This window comes from Hermetia illucens, chromosome 1 (genome assembly GCF_905115235.1).
Source record: "Hermetia illucens chromosome 1, iHerIll2.2.curated.20191125, whole genome shotgun sequence".
Lineage (NCBI taxonomy): Eukaryota > Metazoa > Arthropoda > Insecta > Diptera > Stratiomyidae > Hermetia > Hermetia illucens.
The window spans coordinates 33,007,563-33,020,370 of record NC_051849.1 but is presented as its reverse complement, the minus strand read 5'-3'; the positions used below and the strand labels follow the sequence as shown (position 1 = coordinate 33,020,370).

The 12,808-nt window shown below is 42.7% G+C and overlaps 2 protein-coding genes across 2 annotated transcripts; one reads left to right on the top strand and one right to left on the bottom strand.

The window, feature by feature from the left end:
- The first annotated feature begins 550 nt into the window (after positions 1-550).
- Positions 551-1,500, top strand: LOC119661464. Its single transcript, XM_038070825.1, has 3 exons — positions 551-771; positions 833-1,008; positions 1,067-1,500. The coding sequence occupies exons 1-3, from the start codon at positions 726-728 to the stop codon at positions 1,328-1,330; spliced, it is 486 nt and encodes a 161-aa protein (XP_037926753.1). The 5' UTR covers positions 551-725; the 3' UTR covers positions 1,331-1,500.
- Positions 1,501-7,541: 6,041 nt separating this feature from the next.
- LOC119655981 (putative methyltransferase C9orf114) lies at positions 7,542-12,724 on the bottom strand. The gene is made up of 3 exons (XM_038062220.1): positions 12,341-12,724; positions 8,190-8,525; positions 7,542-8,127 (listed from the first exon to the last, which is right to left on the bottom strand). Exons 1-3 carry the CDS (start codon positions 12,714-12,716, stop codon positions 7,592-7,594), a joined length of 1,248 nt encoding a protein of 415 aa, XP_037918148.1. The 5' UTR covers positions 12,717-12,724; the 3' UTR covers positions 7,542-7,591.
- Positions 12,725-12,808: the final 84 nt, after the last annotated feature.

Here is a 12,808-nt window from a genome sequence, read left to right as displayed (position 1 = left end):
GCGAGCGGCGCATTTTCGTGGTGCGAATACACGCAGCCAGATCACTCTCCACTTCCACTATCTCCTCGTTTGATTGTTTACAAGCGCAGCGGATGCAAAGGAGCGGGCCGCAATAGTCAGGAACGGATATACCTTCGGGGACCCAGTTCCCTGAGGCCTAACCTACGATTAGCTGATCCCGGAACTCACAGACGAATCAGCGCTCGTTCGGGGCAACGCGGTCTACTAACACCAGTTCAATGCACACTAGTCGACCAGGGTCCCGAAGGGGCTGGCTCCTGAAACACGTCACAACTACCACCTTGGCAGAACTAGGCTCACATCACCCCATCGACATCGACAAGGAGTTGTCTGAAGGATATGTGTTATGGCAGTAGTTTGGTCTGAAAGAAGCAAACCAAGTCCATTTGGTCTCATAAAAGCAATTAAAAAAGACATGAATATTTAAATATTTTCAACAAGCTCTAAAAGACTGTTTATGAAACCTGAAGCTCTACGCATGCGTTACTACTCGCTGCATCATATGGGAAGTGCTACATTGCGCATATCCAATCTGGACCAGAAGAACAGTTGTCATAAAGTATTTCATATCCTATTTTCAGGACATAGAAACTTGCATAACTTTACTGGTGAAAAGTATATATTAAGTCCAATTCAATTAGAATTAGTTCAAGAACTTACCTAGTAATTAAACAGATCACAACAGTGATGTATTTTTGTATAAAATGATACTGTTCAGTTTTCTCGCGAATTTGCTCCTTCTACCTTCAGGTATGCCCCAATGGAAAATCAATAGATATTTCTGATTTTATAACGAAGAATCCTTGTTCAGTGTTCTGCCAATCGCTCATCAATACTGTTCACAAAACTCCGGCAGCAGAAGTAAAAATCAATGATTTATGGTGCTACACTTGTGAAACAATGGAGGACGGAGAAGCTTGCGTCGACTTCCTGTCGAACCGGTCGAGCCTTGCTAAGCAATGTAAAGCAGATGAATACATATGCATGGTAGGATCCAAAACTAAACTAAATAAACCAGATAGGAAAATACATAATCCATTTATAGGTGAAACGATTCTCCTACACAACCAGCACGGAAAACTCAACAAGCAGCCCCAAAATGTGGTCGTTGGAACGCAAATGTGCGGTGAACTGTGAATCAGGTTGTATAATAATTGGGGAGCGAACGAAATTATATGCATGCACCTCGTGCTGCAACAAATCACTCTGCAATACGGGTACTGGGTCAGCAGCATCCTTACTTAATTCGCTCAATATCAATATATTGAATAGTCTATTTCTTGTACCGATTTTAAGATATCTTTTTTAATTCAATGTTTAATATTTCCACGGAAGTAAAAAATCTGCCAAAAATTGTGCCAATCGTAGCAGTGGAGAAAAGAAAAGTATTTTAAAATATACTGTGTATAAAAAAAATATTAAAGAAATAAAGAATATTTCTCATTCTAAATTAACTATGAACGAAAATGTTTAAACATGTGTTTCTTATTTGGTTTATACAAATTTTGCTCTACTCTCATAGTTCTAAACAAGGGGGATGATGGATTTTGTGAGCAAATCATATAAGTCACAAGGATTTAAACATTTCAATACATAATCCACACAACTGAGATGACCTTATAACATTGAAGTTCTGCAAGAAACCAACTTAATGTTATACAAGATGTATTAAAGTTTTATGTGTGGGGCAAAGAAAAGGATCATAACCCCAAGACTGAACGAACATCTGAGGGGCCTACCTACTCTAGAGTAGCTTTTCCTTCCTAACACGTTAATCATACTTGACAGCCACAGGTTTCTGGCGATATGATTTAGTCCTTCCTCTATTAGTCTGTGCCTTTTTGTTCTAGAAGGATCCACTCGTCAGTCATTCGCGTTGAGTGCGATTACCGCACGTCGAACAAGCTCATTCACCATCTTTTAGTCCTAATAAGACCAAACTTTAAAGCACGATCTCACGAACGAAGAATTCATCAGTTCGATTCCCTTGGCCAAGCCCATCGAAAAAGCGGAGGTGAAGATCCTTGGCCTCACTGTCTTTTTTTATGGTTCTGGTATATGAAGTCTGAAGGACTGAAGAGCAATTCGGTGTTGTGTTATAGAACAATTCTAAAAATGAGCCGTCAAGCGCCGCTTATCTAAGCCTGATTTTCGTGTCACGAATGAGTTCCAGATCACGTTCTAGCTATTGATTTTAATGCATGTCCTCAATCATGGGGTAAGTAGAACTAAACAAGACGTACTAGACATAACTTTAGGAAATACTCTAATGAACGGGCTGGTCAGGAATTGGAGGGTGTCTTATGAGCCCTCTATGTCTTGTGAATGAGCAGACATTGAGGGTAACTCCGAAATAAAATGAATAATAAGGAATCCCAGGAGAACGGATTGGGATTCCTATGAAACGCAACTGAACAACAACATGACTCACCTTCAAGGGAACGGTGACATCAGGAGCGAACTGGAACTAGAAACAGTGGTGGAAAACCTCAACACAGTCGCCATTGACGCATATGAAGCTAGCTGTCCGGCTAAGACAATTAAACCTTCAAGGGATGTACCCTGGTGGAACAGGAACCTAGCCAGAATGAAAACAGAGGTACGAAAACTTTTCAACCGGGCAAAACAAACCGGGGACTAGCCGAGATACAAAAATGTACTGACTGCCTATAGCAACCAGGGAAGCAAAACGGAACAGCTTGAGGGAATTCTGTGAAGGAATCGAACAAATGGCAGAAGCAATATCTTCTGTTTGTTTGAAGAAGGAAAATAAGACATTTACCGAGAATGAGGAGGACAGAGTATACCTGCTCCTCAGAACTCATTTCCCGGGGTTCTACCCCACGGTAGAATGCGACAAATTTCTGCCTGACACCCCAACGACGAATAAAATGGGAAGAAAGGAGAACTGGAAACTAGCAAAAGAGGTATGCTCGGAAGCTAAGGTAAGGCTGTGGGAACTTTTAAACCACTGAAATCACCCGGAGTAGATGGCATCTTCTCAACACTATTCCAGAGGGGCCTAGAAATCATCTTAGAATCTGAGGGTGGTAAGGGCCACTACAGCCCTGGGATATATACTAAGGGCATGGAGGCGGGTAAAAGTAGTCTTTATTCCGAAAGCAGATAAAAAGGATCCTTTTCACCCTAAATCTTTCAAACCAATTTGCCTAACATCGTTCGTACTTAAAACGGTGGAGAAGGTCATAGACAACTATATTGGAGCTAACGTTCTAAAGCGTAATGGCCTTCATCAATGTCAACACGCTTAACGGGCAGGACGGTCAACCGAAGCTGCTCTATACCAGCTAACGGATGTACTACCGGATGCCATAGAAACAAGAGAAATGCCACTGTGTGCATTTTTGGATATCGAAGGAGCATTCGACAACACATCGCACCCAGAAACACAAGATGGCCTGAGCTGCAAGGGAGCGGGAAATACCCTGGCCTTTTAGATGGGCAAAATGCTAGAGAGTAAGGAAATAGAAATACCGACAGGTACAAATTCTATTGTCATGAACACTAGTCAAGGTTGTCCAAAGGGCGGATACTATCGCTGCTTATGTGGAGTAGTAATGAACGAACTTCTGAACGTGCTAACAAATACTGGAACAAAAGTTCAGGGTTACGCGGACGACATTGATTCAATCTGTAGGGGCAAATATGAGAATACCCTATGTGGTAGAATCCAAACTGGATTAAAGGTTACTAACGGCTGGTGCAGGAAGGTTAGACTGCGTATCAATCCAGCCAAAACCACCATAGTACCATTCACTAGGAGACGTAAGCTTGATCATCTGAGAGCCATAAGGCTTCATAACATGGACGTGAAACGAGGAACAGAGGTCAAATATTTGGGACCTAGACCAAAAATTACTCTGGAAGACATATGTTGGAAGCTACAAGGGCTCTGATGACATAGCAGGAAAAAAATGGCGTTGCAGACTGAAAATACTATTTTGGATATACATTGCAATAGTAAGGCCAATGGTTATCTTTGGGGGTGGTGGGCAGAAAGAACTGAACTCCGCATACTACCCAGGGAGTTACACAAACTCCAAAAACTAACTTACAAGTGTATCAGTGGAGGTCCTTCTAGGATTAACTCCTCGCCATCTGCACATACAGATTCAGGCAAGGAAGACAATCTTCAGAATGGCCGGGAGTATGAGTGAGGCGGGAAGCTGCCTAAATCGAAGGAAGATTGATATGCTTTCTAGGCGGTACCCCGAATTATTGATATCAAGGAATAACATGACATTTCGATAAGAAGTTTGAAACACGTTGGACTAACAAGGCAAATTGGGAGAGCGTGGCTGTGACATACGACTTAAATTAGCAACTGATTACTTAGTACACTGACTCTTAGAGACAATGGGTAAGCACACTAGCATATTTCAGATGAAAATATACGCCATAGAGATAAAGAGATGTGCCTCCTTTAATCTCCAAAGGAACTACAGGGGGCAAAAGATTGCTATTCTGACTGACAGCCAAGCAGCGATCAAGCGATCTAAGTCTAACCAGGTAAACTCTAAACTGGTATGGGAATACCTTTTGAATACGTTCGGCTCATTCAACAAGGTTTGGATACTCTGGGTTCCAGGCCATATTGGGTTGGAAGGCAATGAGGCAGCAGAATAGCAGGCATTTAGGAGGACACTTAATACCACATGCAAAATTGAAAAAATTGGAAGTAGGGAATATACTAAAATTCCTAACGGTTATAGGCTTGCTTGAGATAGTATAATTAATAGGTACACTGTAATCAGTAAAAGGGGCACAATAGTCCTTTAAGGACGCGGTGCGGCTTCTCCATAACAGAATAATCCTGGTGTAAGTACATCAATTCCCCCAAAGGTTTAGGAAGACCATCAGGACGACAATCGTCATTAATATCAAGATTGTCCATGAGAAATTCGACAATGGCAGAAGCCGGAAAGGAATGGAATGGGCATAGGTCAAAAGAATATCGTTTCATTTATCGTAAGGGGGTAGATGTAAAAACTGATCGGAAGTAAGTAATTTCGAAGAAACTCACATGCAGAGTTGGGGGAAACTGAAACACAGTCATCGAATTTAATGTTGATAGTATCTACATGCGGTTTATTGCCTCTGATGTGTACGGATAAGCTTCCCCAATACATTCGTAAGTTCGGTCCGTTTATTTGATGTACTGTGGGGTAGGAAGTCGGCTTTATGGAAGTTGGGTTCTAGAATGATAATAGATAAAACTAGGTCGAGGAGGCGGTTACTATGATCGTTATAGGCGTTAAATTTTAAGGCAGGGCAGGACTTCATGACCCCATGAGAGCTAAAAACAAGGGAGTGGTATGTTTAGGGAGGACGGGTGAACCGACAGAAGTCGTCCATTCAATTGGGGAGAAATCGAAGTCCCCACAGAAGATGAATGGTTGATCCGGGTAATTAGTTGAGAGAACATTTACCAGCGTATCAAAAAGTGGTTCCACTGGAGAAGAGTAAATAAACACAGGAATTAATGAGCGAGACGCAGTTCAAAGGTGAAACGCAACTAGTGATTGTCTGATAGGGGCAACAGGAATATGCTGTTTCACGGCAACTAAAACACTTCTACCTATGAGTTTGTAATTGCGGTGGTCATCGTTCCCCACCCACCGAAATACTCAGAATTAAAAACTTTGGCGATGTGCAGGCCTTGCCAAGTCTACCCCGACTCATGCCGCCTTCGCCATCACGTGCGGACCTCCCCCAAAAACAGGAGAATAATTCTCACTGGGAAAAACCATTAAATCAGAAAATTTTAGCAAGAAAATGTTTGAGAGTACGCAAATTGCTGGGACAAATGCGGTGAAGTTGATAGTAGAAATACGCAAAACATTATCGCTTTTGAGATATTACATACATCACCTATGATCTCTAGTTAATAGCAATGACTACATCATCTTCCATTCCAATAAATATCAACTCTGGCTCTTCGAGGAGCAAAATATTTGACTGATCTTTTTAATGACAACAAACACGAAAATATTAAACAAGCCACATTGAAACGTTGGCATCTTGTACACAAATCATCATCATCAAAGGCGCAACGACCGGCATGCGATCTAGGCCTGCCTTAATAAGGAACTCCATGCAATATATACATGAGAACTGGCCTTGTACAGTAAGAGCTTTGACCTTATGGTGGGACGTCTCGAGCGGAACAGTTTTTGTAAGCTGAAATAGGCTCTGTCGGCTGCCAACAATTGCGCGCAGATTTCATTGTCATAGCTGTTATTGGTTGTGATTTTCGACCCTAGATAGGAGAAATTATCAACGGTCGTCAGTACAGGCCAGTAGTTGAGTGAACTTAAAGAGGATGGTCCCTCTTGCATTAGCATTTGAATCGCGGATCACTTTTTCCATCGGCAGATTAAAAAGGATGCACGATAGGGAATCTCATTGTCTATGGGCCAGTGATATCCTGGGCCTACGGGGCTATCCGACCTAGCAAGATAGCGTAGAATATCTTGTAGTTAGTACTTAGCAACGTGGTACCGCTACAATGGCTGCACTGTATGATAATGCCTCGCTAAGCATTGATTCGCTGTCCCACACCTTGAGTATAAGTTAATTATCGGATTGGTGTAGTTAGTCGCCTCTATATTTAACCAGTTCGGCTATAATTCCATTGGTTCCTGCCGGCTTATGATTTTTAAGCTGATGAATTGCAGGGACTGGTTTTTCTACACTTGTTTGGTGGGACCTGCAACTCGCCTATATTCTGATTCTTAAGCAGTTCATCAAAATACTCAATCCATCGCACCTATATGCCCCTACTACCGAAAATCGGATTTTCCTCATTGTCACGGCAGGATGAGCATCGAAGTATATAAGGCTTCATCCGGCTGGCTTGTTGGTAAAATTTCCGCACCTGGTGCGGTTGCTCCCTGTATTTTTCGAGATCACAGACTTGTTGGTTCTCCTAAGCTTCCTTTTTCCTTCTGTGAAGTTGCTTGTCCGCTCGACAGCGTTTGTGGTAAGTTTCTGCGCATGCCCGCGTTCTAGCGGTCACCACGGGGAAGTGGAGAGAGGAATTGGTAATAGAGCTGTTGATGTTGGTTCAGCAGGCGTTTCAAAGTCTTATGCTCCAATCCGAGTATCAATCTACGTTTCGCCCTGGGACCTGCACTACCCTTGGAGCTAAATATTCAATGCAACACCACACAAAATGAAAACGTAAATTCGTGAAGTCAATTTTATCATCTTCGCTGGCATTTAGGGACAGTTTGCCAACTGGCTCTGTGCGACCGTTCTATGTGAACATAGACGCTAAGTGCTGCGATCCATCGCAAATCAAAAAAAAAAGCAGGACGTCAGGATTTTATATTCTCATCTTTTCCTTTTTGTTTCTCAAAACGAGTTTTGACCTGTCTTTAGTGCATTTGTGTATCAAGACGGAGACTTATAAAATCCTTCAAATCCCCCCGCCCCTCGTTACCCACTTGTTGATTCTAATCAACGACCCGCTCCAGGACCCATAAAGCACGACCGCATTTAATTTTACATATATATTTATTTACAAAATATTCCATATGCTTGCTTCCTAATCAAATCGACTTAAATCCTCAACAACCTTTGTCTTCGCATTAATCTGTTCGAATTGCTTCATTCCCGTGTCGTCACTTTGCGGTATGTAATTCTGTAGATCAAACTCAGGTGGTTTCGTTTTAGGATCAAACTTCTCCTGCAACGCTGCCAAGGAAATCAAAATAGCTTCTTCTGTTCGAATCGTGCGCGAACCTTGCTTCGGTAAAACATTCAGATAGTGATCGAAAAGTAATTGCGGATCATCCACGGCCAATTGCGAGTCACTTTGAAGGGCTCGTTCTAAGCCTTGCAAACCCCCAAATATGATAAGGGCATGGTCATAGTTGTAACTTCGCGGCGCAACTTCCGTAATGGGAGTGCCCTTATCTGAAGTTCCGATTGTTAGATCGTATCCTTTCTCGTACGGAGACTGAGTGAAAATCTGCGACAGACAACTGGCTACGCGAATTGTATATCCCCAGTAAACGCCGGTTTTAGCACGAGGCTCCCAAGGCGACACGATTTTTCCTTTTAATTTCTTGGTTTTATGTTCTGTTGGGAATAATTTTATGATAAACTTGCTTCTTGGACAAATATTAATTCACAATTTTTACCTTGATTAGGATTCATTCGAACCGTTACTCGCAGACCTTGTGTTAAGCATTTGTCGACTAAGACGTCGTTCAGGAGACCGACGTTGACGTAGCTCCCTTTTCCTTCTTTCACTTTTTTGTCGGTTACTATTCCTTCGCGATACATGAAAGCATTTTGCTGTCGGAGATGGTGTGGTGCGTCCAGCGGATTGAGGAGTCCAGAATATTTTAAGTCATTATGTAGAGGGAAGAAAAACTTCCGTAGATACTGTGGGCATTCTAAGTATTGTAAGATTCGTGCAAGCTGAAGAGAACTTTTGCGGATAGTTGTTGTGGGCTGCTCGTCTGTATCGGATCCTGCGAGAAATTATAGAAAACATATTAAAGATTCTAGCAAAAAAAAAAACGTTTGAATCTCAGCGGCACATACATTTGAAAGCTATAGACAATATTCAGGATTGAAGTTGAAAATTTCAAAAGCAAACAAAAATTTCAACGGCTATACATTCAGAAGTATGTGGGTTCTTCAATATCGAAGATATGCAGCGACAGCGCAAAGCAATACGAAGGTATTGAACAAATGTTCGCCCCTAGTATTGTTCATTTGTGAACAAATCACAGAGAAGGTGAATATGTTGAAGAATCCAATCTAATCAATACTTTTGAATAATTCAATCAAATGTCGGACGTCATCTCACTATTACACCAATATATGGCTCTGTTCTTTTACAGAAAGGTGTACCTAGATAAGTATAGAGATGATCTTGGTTCTCAGATCATGCGGTTCTTGCTTGATATAAACCAAGTTTGTCGAAAGGTGGTAGACGGAAATTTGCCGAATGACCTTAAATTGAATGAGATAGATCGGCCCTCATTCTTTCCGGAAAAGGAAAAACGGTATTTGCCCCTCGTGAAGCGACCTCGCCTTAAAGAATGTGTGGATGACGTAAAAAACGACATTGACAGGGCAATTGCTGAAGTACCGTCCCGTGGTACATTTTCAGTATAAAAGAGCAATAAATGTTCTCTTATGGCCAAATTTGTGTGAGGAAACCATACTTACATACTATGATGTCGTGGGAGTGCAGTAATTTCGCACGAAAATGAATAGGAATGAGTAGGATTTTCAACGAAGCTACCTTCAAGTTTTTTAAGCTATATTTTTAACAAAAGAACTTATTAAATTGTTTTTTTTAACTAAAATTGAATAACAAAATACAATAGAATGGCAGTGAACGAACTGAAATTCAATTTGACGAAAAACTAAGCGAGATCTCTTGGTGACAGGTCCCTCGACAGGCCGACCAAGAAAATGCATACAATGTCGTTAGAAAGAACATGATCGGATTCAGTCACAAGCTTCGAAAAAATGCTAGGGCGTCCAACTCGGTCAATGCGGTAGGACGGGCCCCGGTCCCGTCGAGAAATGGGCAAGGGTTCTTGACGCATGGACGGCGTCAGGACGTAAGTAAGTTAGTCCGAACAAAACAAATACCTGTCTGCACACTAAATGTTGGCACCCTAACTGGAAAGACCAAGCAACTCGCAAGTGCCCTTCGGGAAACGCACATTGATATCTGCGCTCTACAAGGAACCCGATGGTCTGGTGGCAAACGTGGTAAAAATGGCTATAAATTTCTCTATTTTGGTAGCCCACACACTCAATATGATGTTGGCATTGCCATCTCAGAGGGTTTCCGAGATGTCATTAAAGAAGTCAAAGATGTCTTCTGGAAACTTCTCGATGAAAAGACTTGTCACGTGCCTGCTGACGACTATATCATCATTGCCGGCAAAATTAACGGTCATGTGAGTGAAAAAGCAGACGGTAACACGTGTCATGGGGGAAAAGGGTTCGGAGCGTGCAATGAAGATGGCGAGCGTATAATCGATTGGATGGTTCATCAAACGATTGTCTCATCTTCCTACATTTTATAGTGGGAACAGTAAAACAACGGATAGGTGGCGAGATACTTTGAGCAGATTTCAACTCAAGAATTTGCTCATCTTCCACTTTCACAATCATTGTCGACATTTCGAGCAGTTCCACCTGTCAGCGCAACTGGTGCTCGGAGGTGGCGGTGAGGAAGAGGAGGCCGAGGAGAACCTCTATAGTGATGGCACTGGGAGACGCTGTATCACATTGGTTTGCCGGCCGTGATGCAGGAGGCGAATGCTCCAAAGGCCTAATTAGGGCGATCAGATCTGCACAGGGACCCATCTGAAGTGGCAATAGGTCACGAAACCTTACTAGGGGTATACTGGTGCCATGGGAACCGTGATAGCCCATGAATTCACATACTTCAGGTGAACTCCTATTGTATGTGCGTTCAGCTCGGTTGTTTGCTGCCCCCTAGTGGGAGCTTCATGGGGGTTGTGGTTGCGTTCAAGTGTACAGAGACCTTCGGGTCTCAGCTTGGTGTTGCGTTTCAACACGGGTGCCGTACTCCTCAGTTCGGTAGAGATTTAAGTAGGTCTAGGTCTTGCATCCACCAGTATGAATGCTATTGATTGATACGGTTGTAGCTTGCTGCGGCAGGGCTCTGATTGTGGTCACAAAATCAATCTGTGTCCGATGAGGACCGTGGGATTAAGTCCACGAGGCAGGTACACTGCCGACTCAGTGGATTCTTTAATCGGGTTATTCAGGAAGGCAGAACACCATCTGACTGGTAAGAGATTACTACAGTTACAATATGAAAAAAGAAAGGTAGTCCAGCACAATGTTCAAATTATCGTCCGATCCGGTTACTTTCCCATACTATGAAGATTTTTGAACAAAACCGTATTCGCGAAATCGTTGAAATATACCGTGAATCAAGCCGGATTTGTCAAAAACTGCAGAACTACTGACGCAATACTCGCTGCGCGGTTACTCATGGAGAAATACCACGGGAAGCATCGCCCTCTTTACATCGCATTTCTGGACCTAGAGAAAGCGTTTGACCGTGTACCACACGAACTCATCTGGTATGTTTTACGGCAACACTTAGTGCCAGAAGAACTTATGCGCTGAGTTCAATTGCTCTACCACGATTCGAAAAGTAAAGTTCGAAGTATGGCGGGTGTATCAAAATCGCTTCGGGTTTCTGTTGGTGTTCATCAAGGAAGCGCCCTCTCACCATTCCTCTTTGTTCTTGTAATAGTGTCAACACTATCAGCCCATGGAGAACTGCGTTATGAAATTGCTTCACGCATTAACGCAACCTGGATGAAGTGGCATTCCACAACTGGTGTTCTTCGTGATCGAAGTATCAAAGTCGTCCTCTATGGTTCTGAGTGTTGGCCGACTATAAAAGACAATGAACGGCGTCTTGCGGTAATGGAGACGAAGATGTGTTGGACTAGGGCATGACATGCTTTGATCACATTCGAAATGAAGATATCCGCGACCGTTACGGGGTTGCACCTATCGTGGAAATATTGCGAGGGATGCGGCTTCGATGGCATGGTCACGCAATTCGCGCTAACCTGAATTCACTTGCCAAGATTAGTCTGAACATTGAAGTCGATGGTAAACGACTAAAAGGCAGGCCGAAACAACGGTGTCTTGATACGCAGGATGGGTTTTAAAAGCCTCGAGATTGCATCCAGGTCGGGCATTTGATAGAGCCAAATGGTGAAACCGATCAAGACGACCCGAATGGGACAAAGGCTGAAGAAAAAGAAGACTCCGAAAGCTCACCGGGATGTCGAAAAATTTTATTTGCGTTTCATTTTGCTTTATTTTACGCGAATCCATTATAAAAACCCGTGGCTACCGCAACCATGACCATGTTTTGGCTAGGGGCCAATTCGAAAACTTCAATCTTCGATATTTCGAAAACGCAGGGAGATATCGAAAAATGTTATTCCTTATTTTAGTCATTTTGGGCCATTTTCCCGGAAACCGTCATCCCCAAACTTGCTACAGCATCTGCTCTAACGATATCACAATGTTAAAAAGGTAATATACCGGAAATAAAGAGAACTTCATCTGCACAAAGTGTGTGGAAAGGGGCTCCTAAGTGCAACTACTGACGTTATCCAGATTGCTATATTACATTACTTGATTGCTACCTAACATATCGCGCGGATTAATTAACCCTTACACAAGGATCTCGATTTAGACCCCCATCACGCCAGTGAACCTGAAAAAAAGCTCAAAAGATATTGTTTTCATCACAACTCACCCACAGTTTTCACTTTGTTATCTTTAAAATCCCTCACTCCCAAATCATCAAAAACAACCACTTCATCTACTTGAAATATGCACGCAGCTCTTGCGATTTGTCCTGCCAAATAAGTCCTAAGTTCCGCGGACTGTGCATTTTCTAGGATTGATCCTGGAACTGCAATGCTGACGGTCGATGTCTTCCGCAGTTGTTCGTTGCTTTCCTGGTTCACTTCTTTACTGAGTTCTTCTAATTTCTTCGCCTTTTCCAGCCTTTTAAGGATGTTCTCTTTTTTGTACGTCTTTTTCAACAATTTCCGCTCCTCATTGACTTTTTTCCATGATTTTTGCCCAACGGAGGGCCGAGCAGGACCAGCATGCTCGTCAGACGACATGACTTTGTTTTGACAGTGGCGACTTGAATACAATCCACACAAGGCACGTGTGTTGACAAGTGTTTCATTTCCATTTGGACCGACTGACGAGT

Coding starts and splice junctions, on each gene's coding strand:
- LOC119661464 (XM_038070825.1), top strand. CDS start 726: ATGATACTGTTCAGTTTTCTCGCGAATTTGCTCCTTCTACCTTCAG. Junction 772..832: donor TTTGCTCCTTCTACCTTCAG/GTATGCCCCAAT, acceptor ATCCTTGTTCAG/TGTTCTGCCAATCGCTCATC. Junction 1,009..1,066: donor CAGATGAATACATATGCATG/GTAGGATCCAAA, acceptor ATCCATTTATAG/GTGAAACGATTCTCCTACAC.
- LOC119655981 (XM_038062220.1), bottom strand. CDS start 12,716: ATGTCGTCTGACGAGCATGCTGGTCCTGCTCGGCCCTCCGTTGGGCAA. Junction 8,526..12,340: donor TAACAAAGTGAAAACTGTGG/GTGAGTTGTGAT, acceptor AATTTCTCGCAG/GATCCGATACAGACGAGCAG. Junction 8,128..8,189: donor TCGAATGAATCCTAATCAAG/GTAAAAATTGTG, acceptor TATTCCCAACAG/AACATAAAACCAAGAAATTA.